The 18578-nt window shown below is 38.2% G+C and overlaps 1 protein-coding gene across 7 annotated transcripts in view; it reads right to left on the bottom strand.

Annotated features, from left to right (window-relative positions):
• The window catches only part of RERE (arginine-glutamic acid dipeptide repeats), a 415927-nt gene that overhangs the window by 216924 nt on the left and 180425 nt on the right, over positions 1 to 18578 (bottom strand). For 6 of the 7 annotated variants that reach the window (XM_078073823.1, XM_078073818.1, XM_078073819.1 and 3 more), the window contains 2 exons: positions 14253 to 14323; positions 4962 to 5087 (listed from right to left, as the gene is read on the bottom strand). In XM_078073823.1, coding sequence (XP_077929949.1) covers positions 4962 to 5087; positions 14253 to 14323 — 197 coding nt within the window. The remainder of the gene's footprint in view (positions 1 to 4961; positions 5088 to 14252; positions 14324 to 18578) is intronic. The other variant, XM_078073822.1, reaches the window with a different exon arrangement.

The following is an 18578-nucleotide window of genomic DNA, read 5'->3' as shown; positions in this document are numbered from 1 at the left end:
ACACAAGCAACCAGTTTAGAGTTCTTTATACGGAACAACTACATAAGAAACATAATCAGCATTTAAAACAGCATTTTATAATAAATGTTCATTTTTAATTATTAAATAGTACTGAAGCCCCAAGTATGAAAAATACCACTGTTAGAAATGATTCTTGAAAATGATAAATCCCTTACACAGGCAAGAAATACTACTTTAACACTGGTATGAGTTATAGTCACAAAAGTTTAAACTAGATATTAAGCAAAGCGCCCTTAGCTTTTAAAGAAGTAAATGATGTATGGCAAAGGCCAGCTACAAGACATCCTTTATGGGTCAAGGAAGGTAGCAAGGAGCAGTGGAAAGAGCACTCACTGACCAGATACACAGGAGACCCAGATTCCAGCCTAAGCAGCCCCTCATGAAGCAGGGATCTGGGGAAAGCCACTGGGCCCTAGCTTCCTGCTCTGTGTTAGTGGAGCAGGCTTGTGTAGATCGGTGGAGTGGATTTACTCCAAGGGAAATGCAAAGTCCAATTTCTTACATGCATGAAGTTTTACCTGAAACAAACACACACAGATTAACAAATACAACAGACTACAGGAATTATTTTTCAAATGTATGTAGATGTCATTAAGATAAATAAAAAGGGAACTCAAAGAGCAGCTGTTTGTTAACGATGCATTTTTTAAACAAAAGGATACTAAAAATAGGACCACCACAAGAGCTAACGGGAAAACAAAATGAACTGATACTAAGAAGGGTTCTCACACCATACTGTTAACCACCACTGTCCATTCATTCAGGGTGAGGGCCAACCTGGGACACACTCAGTGGCAGAACCCATCTGCTCTACCAAGCAAGTGAGCAGCATGCCAGCTCAGGAGCTTTTCAAGTAAAGTTGAGGCAAAGGTGGGCATCGCTGCAGGGACCATCCAGGAAATACAGAAGTCAGCCATGAGAGCAGTGGAGAGAATACACAAGGCCAGGGTGAGTTCCTGAGTTAAACCTCAGTCCTGACATTCACTCAAGGCAAGATTTTATACAATTGTAAACCTCAAATTTTCTCATTTGTAAAACGAAATAAATATCACAAATTAAACTATGGGAAAAGAGTAGCACAGTGCCTGGGCACAAAGTAAATGCTCAATGTTAGTTTACTTCCTTAATAAACAGCTAGTTGATCTGAGGTTTTAGACGCACTGCAGAGACTTTATAGAGCCACAGTTCTTAATCTTAATTTAAAATTTTTTTCAATATTTTAGGAATCTACTGATTAGCATCCATGGTTGAAACGAATACTCTCTCCAGAAAAATTCACATACACAGAAGACTCGGCAAGCAATTTCAGGAAGTTCATTGACCCTGTTAAACTCAAGAGTCCTTGGGGCCTATGGACCTCAGATCGAGAATGTCTAGAACACTAATAAATTATTTAAAACCTGAATTTGTATAATGAAAAACTATGTGACAACAGATAATGCTTAATGAATGCTTATTATATGCTTAATGCCATGCTAAGCAATTCAGTGAATTATTTCATTATGCTTTGCAACAACCCTTGAGGTAGATAGTAGTGCTATGCTCATTTTATAAGTGAGAAAACTGTTTTAGTTTTAACGTGTCCCGTTACAAAGGAACGCATCATAAGAAAAACATATTCTCTAAAGAATAATACACCAAAAACAAAACTAGTAGTTCAAAAAAAATGATGGAAATAAAATAGTTCAACCCACTATTACAGTCCTGTCTTATTTATATACTGTGTTAGTCATTCAACAGAGGTCTTAAACATGCAAAAAGATAGGACTACAAAATAAAAATATTTAAATGAATTAGTCTAACTCTTGATCTCCTAATAAGGAAGGGGTTAGGTGCCCCCAACAAGAGTTCCAGCCTGCAGAGCCACATCCATGACAATGAAAATAAATATTCATTTTAAGTCTCCTTTAAATAGCTGTACCTTTCTGCTTTGGATAGAGTCTCTGTCCTTGCCACTGAAACCATCCACTACTGGGAGCACCTGGGGGCATGCAGGGGCACGGAGGGGAATCTCTGCCCAGTCTAGGGAGAATCTTGGAAATGTTTTCTTTGCCATCTCACATCCCTCGCTACCTCTGAATTGCCAGCAAACATAGCATTTCTTGCTTTAAAAAAAAAAAAAAAAATCCAAGCTAACAGATTCTCCATAATAAGTAAAAAGGCTGCCTTTCTAAGCACAAATACTTTAAATATGAACAGATAAGTTAAAAACTTATAAAATTAAATCTATGAGTTGATGTCATCATTAGTGTAGAAACACAGATCACATATACCTGAATATACAAAGAAAGTTAAATTATGATGCAGTTAGCACTACCCTTTAAAATCTAAATTAACAAAAATAGTCTATTAGGAAGACATCTGGTGTATCATGGCAAGAACTGTTAATGATATTGTCTGCAACCCTGTAATCAATTTTTTTCTCCCAGCAGCTCTCTCATTGCACTGTATTAGATCTGTGTGCCTGCAGAATTTATGAGAGCTCCACACATGGGGGGTAGCTTTGCCAACTGGATCTGATTCAGATCCAGCTCAAATGACTTTGGCAGCATGAAGCGTTGTTAAAGAACAATCAATACAGTTTGTTTTATGCAGCATCATCTTGACTCAAAGAAGATTTATTATCTTATTACAGAATCTTCTCAAACCTACATATGATGGTATCTGAGTACGCCACCAATCATGAACTTATTTAAATCCCCACTGAACACAATACTTTCACTGCTATAAATAAATAAATAAATAAATAAATAAATAAATAAATAAATGCTGGTCATCACTAATGCTAATACAAAAAGTTTACTAAAAATCAATGTTATGATGAGCAAAATTTTAAATCCATTCAACAGGGGCACCTGGGTGGCTCAGCCGTTAAGCGTCTGCCTTCGGCTCAGGTCATGGTCCCAGGGTCCTGGGATCCAGCCCCGCATCGGGCTCCCTGCTCCGCGGGAGGCCTGCTTCTCCCTCTCCCACTCCCCCTGCTTGTGTTCCCTCTCTCGCTGTGTCTCTCTCTGTCAAATAAATAAATAAATAAAATCTTTAAAAAAATAAAAAAATAAAAATAAATAAATCCATTCAACAAATCCTGATTAGTGAGTATTGTGGTAAATGAAACAGTCTAACAATGACATCCACACTAAATGGAGAATAAAGTGAGAAAATATCAGCCTGAAAGATAAAATCATTTCTTAGATACATACGGAAACAAGATGATAACTGGTAAAGGCTGAAGTTTTTAAAGTAGGTAGTCAAGCTGGGACTTTGCTAATTTGTCCCTTATGATGTCAGTGTATCTCTCCAGGGATTAAAATTAGACTTTTATCCACTACATTGGGTTTTATCTTCCATTGTGAATGGTTATTATATCAAAAATTCCAAGGATTTTGTGAACCTTTTTTCTGGTCTAATTCTTGATAAATTACACCAGCAACTATTTGAACATGAAATTATTGTTGTGATGATATATTATTCCTAGTTTTGTTTATGATTATTAATATCCTGTATCTCCACTGTCCCGGTCCTCTTCACTTCACGCATGGGTGACAGCCCTCACCACATAACTGGAGCTTCCACAGTCTGCCCGAACTCCACACTGCTACCCAATCAATCTTCTTGGAATAAAAAAGCCTACGAAGGCTTCTCTTCTGCCTATCACATAAAATCTTCCCTTGTCTCACCTTTACAACGCTCTATGATCTGGGCCCACATTATATCCCAGCTCTGCTCCCACAACCCACTAACCTGTGCTCTTCATGGATGTCCTGCGGTCATCTTCTCTCAACTCCCAGCTTCACTGGGCCCACAGCCTACGTGGCTTACAGAGACAGGCTGACATGTACACCTAGAAGGCTCCTCCAGTCTCCCTGTCCACGTGTTACTGATGTATCAAAAACAAACACAGCTCCTCAAAACCTGCCTACCTTCACAGAACTTTCCCAAGTGCTAAAGCCCATGTGAAGCACTCTCTTCTCCTAGTTTCAAGATACTATTTTTCTACACTGCAGTTGAACAATTCATTATATACTGCCAGTATCTTGTATTATGCACGTGCATATGTGATGGCTATTCCCTGGTGTTATTTTCTAATTGAGTGTGCACTTGAACCCCACAGTCAGATTACATACAAAAGAGAAAGGTCTTCAACTTCTTTCACGATTAACAGCAGTCAATCAGAACAATAAACACCTGTCTTTCAGAAAAATCTTATAATTAAATCCCTATAAAGGGGGGAAAAAAAGGAAGACAGGTATATATACAACTTTCATAAAAGGTGAAATATATCACACACAAATAACCCACATGGATCACTAACACCAGGCCCTGTGTTCTAGGGATAAAGCACCACAGACACTTCATCCTGCTGCACCTCACACACATCATTAGCACCACGTACCAGAGACATTACCAAGGCACAGCTGAGAGCACCAGATCTAAACCCTAACTCAAGACTTTGAAGTGTTTAATTCTGTATCTGGCATTGCAGAAAAGCCTAGCTACTCCTGAGCAATATTCTGTAAAATGTCACCTGAGAGGACAGCATCCAAAATAGTTTAGATTCGTGGGCCGTGAGTCCCAATGATGCTGGGGAAGTGCACATTCCACACGTGGACTCCAACTTACCCCCTTTTTCCCCATTTCAGTTGCCAACATCCATACTCGCTGCTGATTGCCAGCTCCTGCTCCTTGCAGCGGCCCAGCATGCTCTCTGCTGGCACCCAAATGCCCCACACCACCAAACCCCGCTGACTTCTGGAACTGTCCTAGAGGGGTAAGGCAAGTCCCGTATTTTGCTTCCTCTGTGCATGTACTTGTTACTCCTTTAAAAACACATACAATACAGCACATTTTTAAAGGGGCTCTGGGGAGGGAGGTAATATTCCTATTTTATACCCTATGGGATATAAAATATTGATAGCTTTTAAAAACGGGATTCTCCTTACCCCTACAGGCCCTCTCCCGGCTTCAGAAAGATGTTGTGGTGGCTGTGATGCCACCGGCAGAGAGCATGCTGGGGGGTCACACAAAGCAGGAGTTGGAGATCTGCAGCAGGCCTGGGAGTTGTGGACCTAAAAAAGAAAAGAGCTTTCAGTTAGCATGCCCAACGTCCCCTCCGGCCCTGGTTACTAGGGGCACGCAGCACACAAGCAGGAATCTGCACCACCCTTTAGCAGATGGCCTTTCAGAGAATTTGTTCTACTGCTGAAGTTAGCCTTTCTGCGTCAATCAGAGCTGTTTCCTTATTTCAGCAAGAACAAGCCTATGACCCTTCTGGCTCCACAGTGGAATCTGGGTCCTGTTGTAAAGCAGTATGGTGTGTGCCCCCAAAATAACCAAGTTAAGATGCGACACAGTGCCAAAGCACAGTGACAATGGCATGCTTTGCTTAGAATAAAAACAAAAAAGCAATGGTATCAGATAAACACAACTATAAAATGAACCACAAGTGGACAAACTGAGCTTTCAGAAGAGTTTCCAATGCGAGATGCTAGGGTCATAAGACAGATACTTAATAAGGAAATATTCAAGACATTAGGGGGTCAAAGAAAGACCCTATCATTTTCTCCAAGTCCTAGTTTAATTTTATAAAGCTAAAGGCAAGGTAAAAGACAAAGGCTTAATACCAGAGGAAAAAAAGACACCATTCAAATGAGCTTTAATTTTCTCACAACGCCCACCTGAACAGGTACAAAACATAAAGCTCAAGAAAGGCATTATTTCTTTTAGGGGTAAAACCAGTTCTGGTATGTATCACACGTCTATTTTATTTTTCTTTTAAACTTTGAAAACATTTAAAAGCAGCAGCAGATTACAGAGCAACTTCTGAAAGCCAGCACCGTCCTTGTAAGTATCAAAAAGATACCTCAAATAACAGTTTGAGTGTGTTCCCTTTCAAATATTCTAGAGAGTACATAACACTTCCAAAAAACTAACCGATCCAATATTGTGTGGCTTTAAATGGACTAAAAACTCCATAAAATCCAGATACTTATATAAGAATCTCTGTTCTTAAAGGTGTTTAGAAATGACAAATAAGCAAACTTTTAAACCATTGTTCGGGAGCCTTATTACACTTAGTTTCTTTTGAATCACTAACAACCTCCTGTGATCCAAGATTTTCATATCGTCCATTAATTACTTATTTTTCTATGTCTCTTTTAAAACAAACAAACAAACAAAAACATGAATCCCAAGAAAATAAGCCAATACTGGGAATGTCGTCTTCACAATGGTCTTCTTTCCTTTCGGTACAGATCGCCCTCTAGAGTGTACGCTGGGTGCCACACAGGACACTTCCTGTGCGCTCAGTCGCTGACTCCCACTGCCTCAGGGACAACACATGATGACACCAAGTGTTGTTCGCAGCATAACCTTCACCACCGCACACCCCCTCCTCCCCATACCAGTGCTGCAGATTCCAAATCAAAGATTCAACTGTGCACTAGAATGTACAATATACTTAGTATTTTTTACCACAATCATCCAATAAAAATGAATTGCTGGTTAATTTTTTGCACTAGGAATTCATTAATCAGATCACTCAAATCCTTATTCATTCAGATCAAGAGTTTTAAACCAAGAAGACACTTAGTAAGGCATTTCAAATCACCTTGGCATTGTTTTAAATATGCAAAAGTTCAAATAATTATTAAAACATTTTAAGTATTAAAAATACATTTTAAAGCATATCACTGTTCTTATTTATCAATCAGAAAACATGGGCAGTATCTGTTTCCCTGATTTTCTTTCAATCCTTCTAATGGGTTTTACTTGAACTATTTTGAGTCCATTCTTAAACACAAACACCCACATACATATACAAATTACAAATGTCCAGTTCTAAGGAATCAAGTTTGAATAATAAGACTTTACCAATATTCTTGCATAGCAGCTCTCTGCAAATATCAAATTGTCTCAAACTTTCTTAGGCTCCTTTTTTAGAAAAGATGAGAATGCCTAGTTTTCCACATTGAAAATATTTCACATAGAACAGGTTTATTAAACATTTTAGATACATATTTTATAGAACAGTATAATTAAACAAAACTCTTTCAGTGATTTCTTAGTTCTAAAATCCAAATAGACCAGGAGAAAACAAATTACCCAACTTCACAGTAATTGTGAACCATTAAAACTTTAAATCCCACGTGGCCTATAATGACTAGAACTCATGTGAAAACAGCCTGCTGAGAAGCTGAGTAAATGGGGCCAATAAGATGCTATGAGATTATTTATTCCCAAAGCCTCACTGTGATTTTCACTTACGTGAATACCATCCCCTCCATTTATATCATGCAAAAAGGTGATGGTGATTCAAAATAACTTTAAACATGATTGCCCCATAACTGGCAGGAGGAATATCTAACAACATTTTGTCCATTAAACTTGGGGCTAAGGATTTCATCTCCCTCTTGCTTCTTAAAGGATTAAAAAAAAAATTTATAAACTTCAAATTTACATGCGAAAAGGACATTTAGTCTCAGTGCATATATTTATTATTGGTGGCTTACTCCAAACAAACAGCATGAAGTAAGTCCAATACCCCATTATAGTTTATTATAATGCTTACAGATAAGAACTAAGCAACCATGGCCTTTACTTGAAACAACGGGAGAAAAAAAAGGTGTGGCCTCCAGAAGCACCAAATCAAGAACATGTACCTCTTCTTGACTTAGAAATCACCATATAAGAAGAGTGGTATCACATTGACCCACTGACTCCTAACAGGTGAGAACAACTAAACTAGCGGAAAGGAACAACGCCTTGGGAAGAATTATTTCAGCTGTACGTTCCATTATGTCTCTAGGTAATACTTAATTCCTCATTCTACAAACTAAAAACAGTTGATAATGAACTTCATGGGTCTCACTTCATTATCCAACACTACACTCCAAGTCGCAAAGCTGTGTGTGAGTGGTACTGACCTTTTCCTAGGAAATGAACTAAAAGGAGAAAAAGGAAGTATGGAAAGAAATGTTCAGTTCTGCAGGCCTAACTTGAGGGACTATCAAGAAGAGAAAAACAGCCACTTTTTACACAAAAATGAACCATCACACCATAAGGCATTTTTCCTATCCACTGGACTTCTCGGGAATGTTTACCTATAGACTAAGCCCTCATTACTTTTGCTAAAAGTCAGTAATATCGAAAATTCAAAATAGATTATAATGCCTAAAAAATGTTATGACTTTAGCTACACTCATGTAAATTTTCTGAAGAAAATAAGAAACTGAGTTTTAACGTATTTTAAGAACAGATTATTATTTAAATATATAAAATACTACACACTGCAGGCTAACCAAAATACTACACATTGTAAACTAAAGGTAAAGAAACAGGTCTTTTTGGTTTGTTTAATAAAGAGACGGTTAATTTGTAGTTAAGGCATCGTATCAAATTACTACTAAAGTTTTTCTAAAACTTTATGGTGTGAATTTTTTCCACTGTAATGTTATTTCATTCAATATTCCATAAACACTTATTGTGGATCTTATATGGGCCAGGCAATGACCTAATAAGCACACAGTATGCATCAGTGAATAACAGAGGCATGGTGTCTGCCCCTACAAAAGCTTAGACCCAGAGCACCAATGAAACATCAACATCACTACCATGTCATTCCATGGCCCAGGCACTACGCATCCACTCTGTGGGCTTGATCTTTTCATCTAAAAACCTCCTACCTGCAAGGTAGGTGCTTTATTTATACCCCAACCTCATAGGTAAATGAAACAAGGTTAGGAGGGTTAAGCATCTTACCCAAGGTAGTAAAAGATAGCAACTGAAGAACAGACCAACTGATGTCAAAGTCAAGCTCCCAACACATGAACTCTACCATCCCTCCTCTCAGTCCCCGAGTATCACCTCAAATTCTGAATTAGCCATACTCCCACTAATGCAGACCCCTGTCCCACCCCTAGAAAAGTTTTCAATACAAGATTTACCTAACATTAAAATGAATGCCCACTTCCTGAATGTCTATACACCATACATTCTGTGCTGAGTGGTCACAGCAGCCAAGGTGGGATTAAATAACTGTGGCATGTGATGCATACCTGATAATTAACTCATTGTAGGTACACACAGAAGTGTGCACAGAGTGCATATTAACAAACTATCCCATATCCTCAGCATTATCTATGTAAAGGTCTCTAACAAAAATTGAAAAGATAAAATTACTTATCCCCAGTAAGTTTTCATTTTAAAGACGGAAAAGCAGCTTCTTGTTTTTAATCTACTTCTGAGAAACATGATTTGGTGGAGAGAGGACAACATCAGTTGTGTGTAGGAAGCTGCACCAAAGCTAATTTCTCTGCAGTCCCTCTCTGCTGTACTGTGGCAATCAACTTTTGGGGTAGAGTTACAGATGCAGACTAGGAATCAGAAATTCCAAATGTTCCTCCCCTTGCTGCTCACATTTGGCAATGAAACCAAGAGAGAGATGGTGTTAAATCTTGAATAACATGGCCCCCACGTTCACAGCAGTACTGGAGACGTGCCTTTGCCAAGGTAACCAGCGGTATGCAGCCTCAGCCCCACATTCACAATTAAAATGTGTGCTGTCAGGGACATAAATGATACAAAAGCACAGGCATCCACACAGAGTCATAACAACTCACTGAGCCCTAAACAGTTGACTAAAAATACCATAATATCCCTAATGATACATCCCCAACTTCAGGGAATCTCTAAGACCAGGTTTAATTTTAACAACAACATTTCCACGGTTAATAAACCAAACAGGAGCCAAGATGAATCAATGGTATTTGCTCAAAATAGTATTTGTAATAATTATATATCCTACATGGAAATTCATTTCATACAACAGTTAAAGAATCAATAACTATATAACTCTAGGAAACCAAAATCTCATTTTTTTTCTCTTGTATTAATGATAGGAACTCATTAGGAATCCACACAGAATGCCCATGCAGAATATTCAAAGGAATGGCTTCAATTACTTATCTGTGAGTGAAAAAGTAGATATGAAGTACTACCAAGAGCCAGAAAAGGTACTCCTCGATGTTCTACTGCCAGAAATATCACTAATCTAAACAATCTTGTGAAGCACTTTCGGAATTTACGATTATTTCTAGAGAGCAAATTCACTCTATTATGCTGAAGGCCTAGATTTCTATAAAAATGGAATTTTATTGATTTTTATAGTAAAAGCAAGAAAGAAATCTTTCTTTGTGCACAAAAGGTGAATGGCTTCCTTCACATTAATCCTATTCAGAGTGTTCTCCAAAGAGGACTGACATCCAGTAATGCCACAAATGTCTGTCCAATTAGAAACTAAGGTCACAGAGGGAAGAACTTTATCCTGCAGGCTTCAGTCTCTTTCAAGGTGCTGCGCCCAACAAAGCACACAGAGTAGGCTTTCGTTAAATGCCTATCAAAGGCACTAGTTACCACCAAAAACATTCCTCCCTGCACTCGGGAATATAATGCTCCTCAGTGACACGGACTCACTCAGGAACAGAACTCTGAAAGCAAACTAAGTCACACACTGACCTAGGAAAGCTAAGGGAGTGCAACAGAAGAAAGGGTTGAAGATGTTATACTAGGCTCTTTCATTTAATCATGGAGATCCACTCAAGCTGGCCCAAGAGAAGAGGGTTTTACTGAGCAGAAACAAGGACAATCCAAGAATCCGCAGGGAAGAAGCATTAGCACAGCAGGCTTCGCCAGAGTTCAGGGAGAAGGCATGCCCTCGTTCCTGCTGGCCATCTACTGCTCTCTGCACAGATCTCTGCTCTTCCTGGCTTCCCCTGCCCTATCACATCAGCTTGCCTGTGACCTGTTTATGCTTGCCAACCCTCTCTGCATTGAGGCGACTCTTGATTCATCCTTCCGGCTTTGCCCCCTCAGCTAACTGCTTCAGTCTCTCAATTATCTTTTTAAGCAAGGCCACAAACATCATAGATTGCCATTCCATATTATTACTCTTTCAAAGAGCTAAAGATTTTGCTAGCTGCCTTATTATTTAGTTCAGAAGCCTAAGGTGCAAAGCTGACTTATTTAATTGATGATCCCTCCCTATTCCTACCTCTAAGCATACACATAATTCCACCTTACCTCTCCTGTCTCTTGAGCCCCTACTTTGACTACTTGTTCCATAGATACTTCTGTCATTGTAGTCAAACAAATCCAGTTTGGTCTCCTAGTCTGTAAATAAGCCCAATCAAATTAACACTCCCTAAGAGAGGAAAGCTTCCTAACAGAACACATAATTTGCTTCCCGTGAAAATGCTACTTTCAAAAGTAGCCTCAGTTCTGCTAGGAACTCAATTACTTTGTGCCATCATAGCTTCCACCTATCCCTGTGAAATGCGGGCTCTAAACAGATCTACCAATGTACAGTAGTAGTGACTTACGCATTTTGATGGTTAAATGTTAACAAAGCAGAAGCCATGAATCTTATCCCCATAGGCAAGATGACCATATAAACTATCATCCAAAACAAGGATACCTTTGAGAGTGAAAGGGGACACTGTTTAACAGTTTGCCAGGTTTAATGTAATCCTGCACACAGAGACAACTATGTTCCATATCATGGACTCCGGCTCTATGGGACATAGTAGCAGAGCCTAGAAGGCAACCCAGGTCCCCACGTAAAATCCGAAGACCCTTCTCATCTCTCACAGAACTAGTTCTGAAATGTTACCCAGGGTCCTCAGTTCAACAAATTGGCATTATGCTAGTTTGGGTTACTGGTCACAGATGATTCATTATGCCCGCTTCTCAATTCCTTAACTTCCACTGTGTCTAACACTGTAATCTTACGTAATATGTACCATAAAGGCATTTACCCAGTTCTTTTTACAGTCCCAAATATACCATATATTCAAAAACTCACCATGGTAAGGGGTCATTCTAATTCACGGTATAAACAAAGGAACACATCTCTCAGTTACAACCCCAAACCAAAAAAGCTTAAAAAGATAAAATATATAATTAATCAACAATATTTAAAGGCTACTGGGTTTTTGTTTTCCACTGCTCCACTTGCCATGCATGGTATTTGCCGTGGGCAAAACCAACTCCAATTTCTTCTTTTTAAAATCTTGAAGAGAAACAAAGCATATTTCCTTCTGTTCATCTTTTCCCCTTATAACCTGGGTAAGCTGAAGGAAAAAAAAAGCTATGATTATTCTCATCTATTAAGTTATCTTTTCATAAGTAGAACTGCAAACCAAGGAAAGAAGAAAGTGGATATCCAGACAATAACTACATTCCTTCTAGGAGTAAATATTTCACCATCTCGGTTATTCTTATACAACAACTACGAGCATGTGCTGAATACAGAACTCAGACAAAAACATGAGACACAGCAGCGTGCAACTTACATACCGTGCCCACTTCCCACACTGTTTCTGCAGACAGATTTAATGTGTTGTGCCAGACCAATACTGACAACAGAAGCTTCAGCTTTTATTGCTGTTAATACCCTGAGCAATTACTGTAACTCAGCAGGAACCTCTGCCCCAAACAGCAACTATAACATTGTAATCAGCATTTCATAAGAGATGCTGTTCAGACATGAAGGCAACTGCTAATGTGCTAAAATTGTACAAAAAGGGGTCTGAATCTGATAGGTTAAAAAAAAAAAACCTTTGCAATTTTTATTTCACAGCTATATCTTTTCCATGGTGCACTGGTATTATGTTTGGTTAAAAAAAAAAAAAAATCACACACAGAGAGGATGAGCAGGGACAGAGCAGTAGCAGAGGCCACAGGCAAAAGAAAATTCTCAGGAAACAAGACCACTGCCCAGATTTTCAGATGTCAGTGCAGCATCTGCAAAAAAAAAAATCTTTGGAAGGAAATATATAATAAATAGCAAAGACCTCTAAAAATGGCAAAACTTCATATTGACATAAAATCTAAATAGAAAGCATTTGATTTACAAATTTAAACTGCAAGACCTCCTTGTAAAACAAGCAGGGAACTTAAAAGCAGCCTACCAAGAATAAATAAATCTTAGAAGTAAATGGCACATTTGACTTTCTCTTAAAACAGTAAGCATGTGTTACTTATGCAACAAAACTTTAATAAGAAAAAAAGATGGCATGCAATTTTTTTAACTAGCTAAGTCAGAATAAACTAATTGGGTATTTGAAGTCATCAAAAATGATAAAAAGAAAGAAAGGAGACGCAGAGTTAAAGATCTCTCCATATTACATTACCTTTTTTTAGACTGAAGTATCACATACGGAATGTGAGAACACAAATATTGTCAAGTTACAAAGGTTTTGGAGATAAGAGCATTCACAGATACTGATACATACGTCTACAGAGCTAAAGAACTGGGATTTCTCTATACCTAAAAAGGGAGACAGTGGTTCACAACCTTCAAGTACAAGGATCCCTTTTTAAGGTTTCAAAAGATCCCCCAATGGCAATACTCTGTTAGTATTTCACATATCAGTTGTTTGAGGAAAATACGTAATAAACTGATTCTTAACTGTGTATTGTCATTAACTATTAAGTGAATTTTTTTAAACCACACCAGCATATTAATATATTTGAGAAGTCGTTGTACAAACATACGTGAGGCATATTTTGAGCTGAGAATGGTTATTTGCAGACCTTTGTAAAATCTCTACAGACACCCAGGGATCCAAAGCCCCAAGTGTGGGCACCACCGGTCTAAAACCCAGAGATTGCCTAATGGGCAGTATCAACACCTCTAAACTTGGGGAAGGTTTGTAATGAGAAAGTACTGCAGCCATGCCATCCCCAACCCAGAGTTCCTTCCCCCAACCTCCATCACCGGGTGACCCCAAGATACACTCTAAACTCACTAAAATCTCTAAGGAAATGACAGTTGCCACCCAAAACTAGTCTCTGGCACATTTATATTCTTTTTTTCCAACTCACCACCAATTCCCAAATTTACTTTACTTTAGGCTCTTCACAATGGCTGAGAAGAAAGAAACTACTTCAGAAACTCAAGAAAATCTCTGAAATTATCGTCAAAACAGCTACTAGAGAAATGAAAACTTTGGGAATACTGTTCACAGTACAAGCTTTGTTAAGTATTATAAAACCAAAAGGATAAAACTGGTAACTGCCTTACACGTGTGCTGCAGCTGCCAGGCAGTGACCACTCAGAGGTGGCCTGGTTACCAAGTCCACAGCCAGGAAGAAGCAATCGAGACAGACAGCCAATGGAACTGGAAAAAGAGAAGGCACAGAGGAGAATCAACAGCACATTAAAAAATGCTTACCAGTTTGAAGTCTTGAATGCTACAGATGAAATACGGCGTGTTTGGCCTCCGACTCTCGATATACACACAGTCTTTAAAAGAAAAAAAAAAATTAAAACGATGGTATTTACCATTAAGGGAACAAAGACAGGGTCCATAAAGCCACTGCATAAACACATGACAAAGCATATATCTTATATAGAAAAAAATTTTTCAAAGATAAATTGTAAATTACAAATAATTTTAAGCTAGAGGAAAACAGTCCTTGGGGTTCTTATTGACCACTTTTCTGGTAATTTAAAGAACGTGATAAAGCCTTAATTATTGTTTCCAGGGTACTTGAAGAAGGGGAAGAAAGAAATCCCATAGGATTAACCATATTTTGACGAAGAAACTTCAATCAAGGGAATTACTTGATCACAGCTACACAAAACAAAATTTTGAATGTCTTATTTAGAGAGATGCTACCATGTCTTCACAAAGAGAAATGGCTTTGCCAAGTGCTTCTTTATTTTCAGTAAATAATTTGTGAGGAAATAAATGAAAGATGTAAAGATGACTGGCTTGAACATACCATTACAATGACCTTTTCAACTAAACCAAGAAACAGAAAGAAATCTAACCGGTTGTGGATAACTTCCTACTAAATTTCAACCTAAACACATTTTATTTTCTAATTATAAAGAAAACCAAGCCACCCAATTGGAGATGGGATGCAGTAAACCAAACCACACTTTCCTCAAGGGAATAAGGGCGCCTTCTTAAATTATATTTGACATGGCAATGGTTGGGTAATTATTTCTGATGCTCTCAACAGCTGGAGTCTAAAGGCCTGCTCTTTTAAATGGCAGGTTAAGATAATTTTCTCTTTCTTTCTTTTTTTTTTAAGAAGCAATGATTTTAAGGGAAGCAGTGGCTATAAAGGGACTTTAACACTCTCCACAGGGCAACCCAAGATCATCATAAAGCTTAAGATAGGATCCTCTATGTATTATTTACTGAGAACTAAAGGCATGTGCAGTCAATCAAATTTTCTAGGGATAATAACCGTAATACCCACATTCAAAATGCCATTTGTTTTATCCCTTCTCATGACCCTTCATAATGAGTGTATCTTAGAATAACTCAGATGCTTAAGAATACAAGCAGATTCCTCTACTGCCTTATGTTACACATGCAGAGCCAAGAAAAAGAAAAGGAGCAGAAATATGGAGCCATCCATCCCATGGACAGTCCAGTACCACCACAAGCACTAGCTGACCCACTAAGAGGTGGATCATGAAGAAAACCCTCACCAGGGACACTTCCTTCCAAGAAACTTTCTGAAAGACATCAGGATTTTTGTAGCCCAGAGTCATTCCAGAAAAAGAAGAAATCTGAATGCCAATCACCCAGGCATCCAGAATGTCCCAACTGATTTCTCTACTCAGATGGAGACTCAACAAAGATTCGATCCCTGAATCCATGTACAAGGGTAGCTCAGGAATAAACTGTTGACTGAACTTTCTATTTTGTTCCAGGGTCCAGGAGGCTAAATAACTCTGCTTAACATTCAGGCAACATCCATTTAACATGCCAATCATCTTAAAGAACAAGAGAACTCTTCCTACTTCGGTAGGTATTTGTCTTCCTAATCCCTAATTTGGTATTCAACTAAAAACATTCCCTAGATAAAAAACTGCAGTTCCAATCTGCACAATTTTGGAACCCAAGGTTCTTAATTTCTGTGCCCCAATCCCTGATGCACCGAATACCAGTATTTCAAATCTCTAGATATCAATTATTTACCTGTCTCACTCAACCTGAACACAAATCAGTCTATAGACCCTCTTCTTCCTATCACCTCCTACAGACAGCCTTCTCTTCTAAATCTCATAACACTGTCATACCGAGCTATATACTCACTGAGTGCAACACAAATGGGTCATTTCCCAACTAATGACTTCTATTTCCTTAAAGTTCATGGGACCAAAATGTGCTGCATACAATGGTCTGGTCCTGCATGACATCCCAACATCCACTGGGCTATAGTATCCCAAATTCCACTACCTTATCCATGCCAAACCCTCTGAACTCCTTCATTCCACCGGCATCCACTTTATAATGAGTTAGCTCCAGGGCCAATATATTCTCATGGTTCCTCTGTAAAGAAATGGCAACATCTCCTTTCTTTAAAAAGCTTTATGAACACTTTTCAGTATAATGTATACAGAATCATTTTAACTATAAACCTTCTAACTCTGAGGCTTAAAGTAGCTACTAACTTGTATACAAAAAAGCTTTCCAGAAAAGGAGAATCTATATTCTTTCATTTCTCATTGCAAAGTTACATTCAGGAAAATAATTATCTATAAATATACCTGGATGTAACACTCTCAGAGAAGGGAGGAAAGGACTATACTGGGACGTAGAGGATGACCCCTGGTATCCTTGTGCCTAAACGCTTCTTGGCAGTCTTGGAGGCAGACTCCCACCTGTTGGCCCGAGGAATGCTGCCATGAGGAATAGGGCGGTGTGAAAAAGAACCTTAAACCTGACAGATGGAATTACCACATTTACTTATTAATGCCTTGTTAATAGATAAAAAGTCACCTCTTTTTGTTTAAAAATCTACTATGTCAAACCAAACTGATCCTAATTCATATGTGAGATTTCCAATGCACGTGACTAATAATCTGTAAAACAGATCACTGTACCAAGTGATCTCTATCAGTATTTGGAAACTTATACATGAAAAAGATAAGCTCACTTCATAATTAAATGACAAAATTTAGAAGTTTATTTTATGCAAGTAGTCATTAAACACAGAATCACCTAAGCAGGGATAATATAAATTAAAATTTTTCACCATGTCTAACTTGCCAAAGAAATGGGAAAAAATACATTGTTTTGGTCTGACTTTTTAAAGTCATTTTAAAAATAAAAGCACAAAAAATTACTGTAGAGTCAATTTTTCCTTTATTATCCTCCCATAAAAATTAGGGTGATCCAACTGTACATCCTAAGAAACAATTTGGAATTCAAGTCTCAGGGGGAAAAAAATCTACTTATTATTACTCTTAGTGATTTTCAAAATAGGTTAAATAAGGCCAAATACTCATAAAAAATATTTCCCTCTTGTCTCATTAATTAAGCAGCTATTTAAGAAAATAACTTTATATAGATGTTTACAGTAAGTGTAAAAATAAAGTGGTTTAATTTGGCAAGGGCAAGATGAGAACATAAGTCAAGAGCAATGTTAAAATCTCAGGTGGAATATATGCCCAGTAATCTTTTAAAGCCAAAATGATCTGCCAAGAATTTTCATGCAATTTACAAGTGCATAGATTATCTGAAGCTAGTTATAAAATTGGTTTCAGTCAGCTGGATCAATGATCCTCAACCTGAAAATCTCCCATGGCCAACACAAGTACTACAGACACCTTTTTTCTAGGAAAGGAAAAAGGAAAGAGGAAAAAGGAAAGAAGAACGGAAAGAGGAAAGGAAAAAGGAAAGGAAAGGAAAGAAAAAAGAAGGCCAGCATTTATTTTTTATTACAAAGCTAGCAGTTCTGGAAAAACTGAGCAAAGCTGAAGTAATCCATTAAGTGCATAACGCACATTTTCAAAATTACCCATATGAAAATGCATATTTACCAGATTGAGCAAACGGCTGCTGCAGGGCAAATATATATATATATATTTTTTTTTTTTTTAATCTTAAAATCAGCAAGCCTGAAATACGCCAGAGAAATGAGTGAGGCTATTACCATCGATATCAATTATTCAAACAATACATGATAACTCTTTTTTTTTCTTTACTAGGGGTGTCTAGAAATAAAACCGTGGGTCTGGGTTGAGACTTGCTCTCTAACACCAAACCTCTACCAGGGAATGGATCACACGATTAAGTGACCTCAAATCCTATATCCATGATCCATGCAATGATATTGAACAGGGGCGTTTCTGGCTGTTTCTCACAACCTCATTATAGCTTTGTGTCCAAGAATCTTTTGTGTCATCTGCAAACAACAGAGCATTTGCTAAGCTGGGGATCGAAGTCAGCCAAAACATGAAGGCAAAGAAAGCCCTCTCTGCTTTTCAATCCTCAGCAAATCAGCAGGTTTATGTAAATAGAGCAAGAGCATGGTCCTCTCAAGGGTAAAAACCATAGCCTGAAGCATCAGGCAGTTTGTTATCCTGAAACACAAAGAACCTGTCAGCATCCTTCCTGACAGCCTCCTCCCAGAGCACAGTGGACACCTACTTCACCAACTAATTGAGCAAGCAGCGCTGTGAGCCCAGCATTAAAGCCGTGGTCACAATGTGCAGGCAATGCTCAGTCTGTGCTGAGCTCTGTCCTTTAAAG

The sequence above is a fragment of the Halichoerus grypus genome, chromosome 5 (genome assembly GCF_964656455.1).
Source record: "Halichoerus grypus chromosome 5, mHalGry1.hap1.1, whole genome shotgun sequence".
Classification (NCBI taxonomy): domain Eukaryota; kingdom Metazoa; phylum Chordata; class Mammalia; order Carnivora; family Phocidae; genus Halichoerus; species Halichoerus grypus.
Note: the sequence above shows the minus strand (reverse complement) of the source record. Positions and strands in the feature narration are given on the sequence as shown.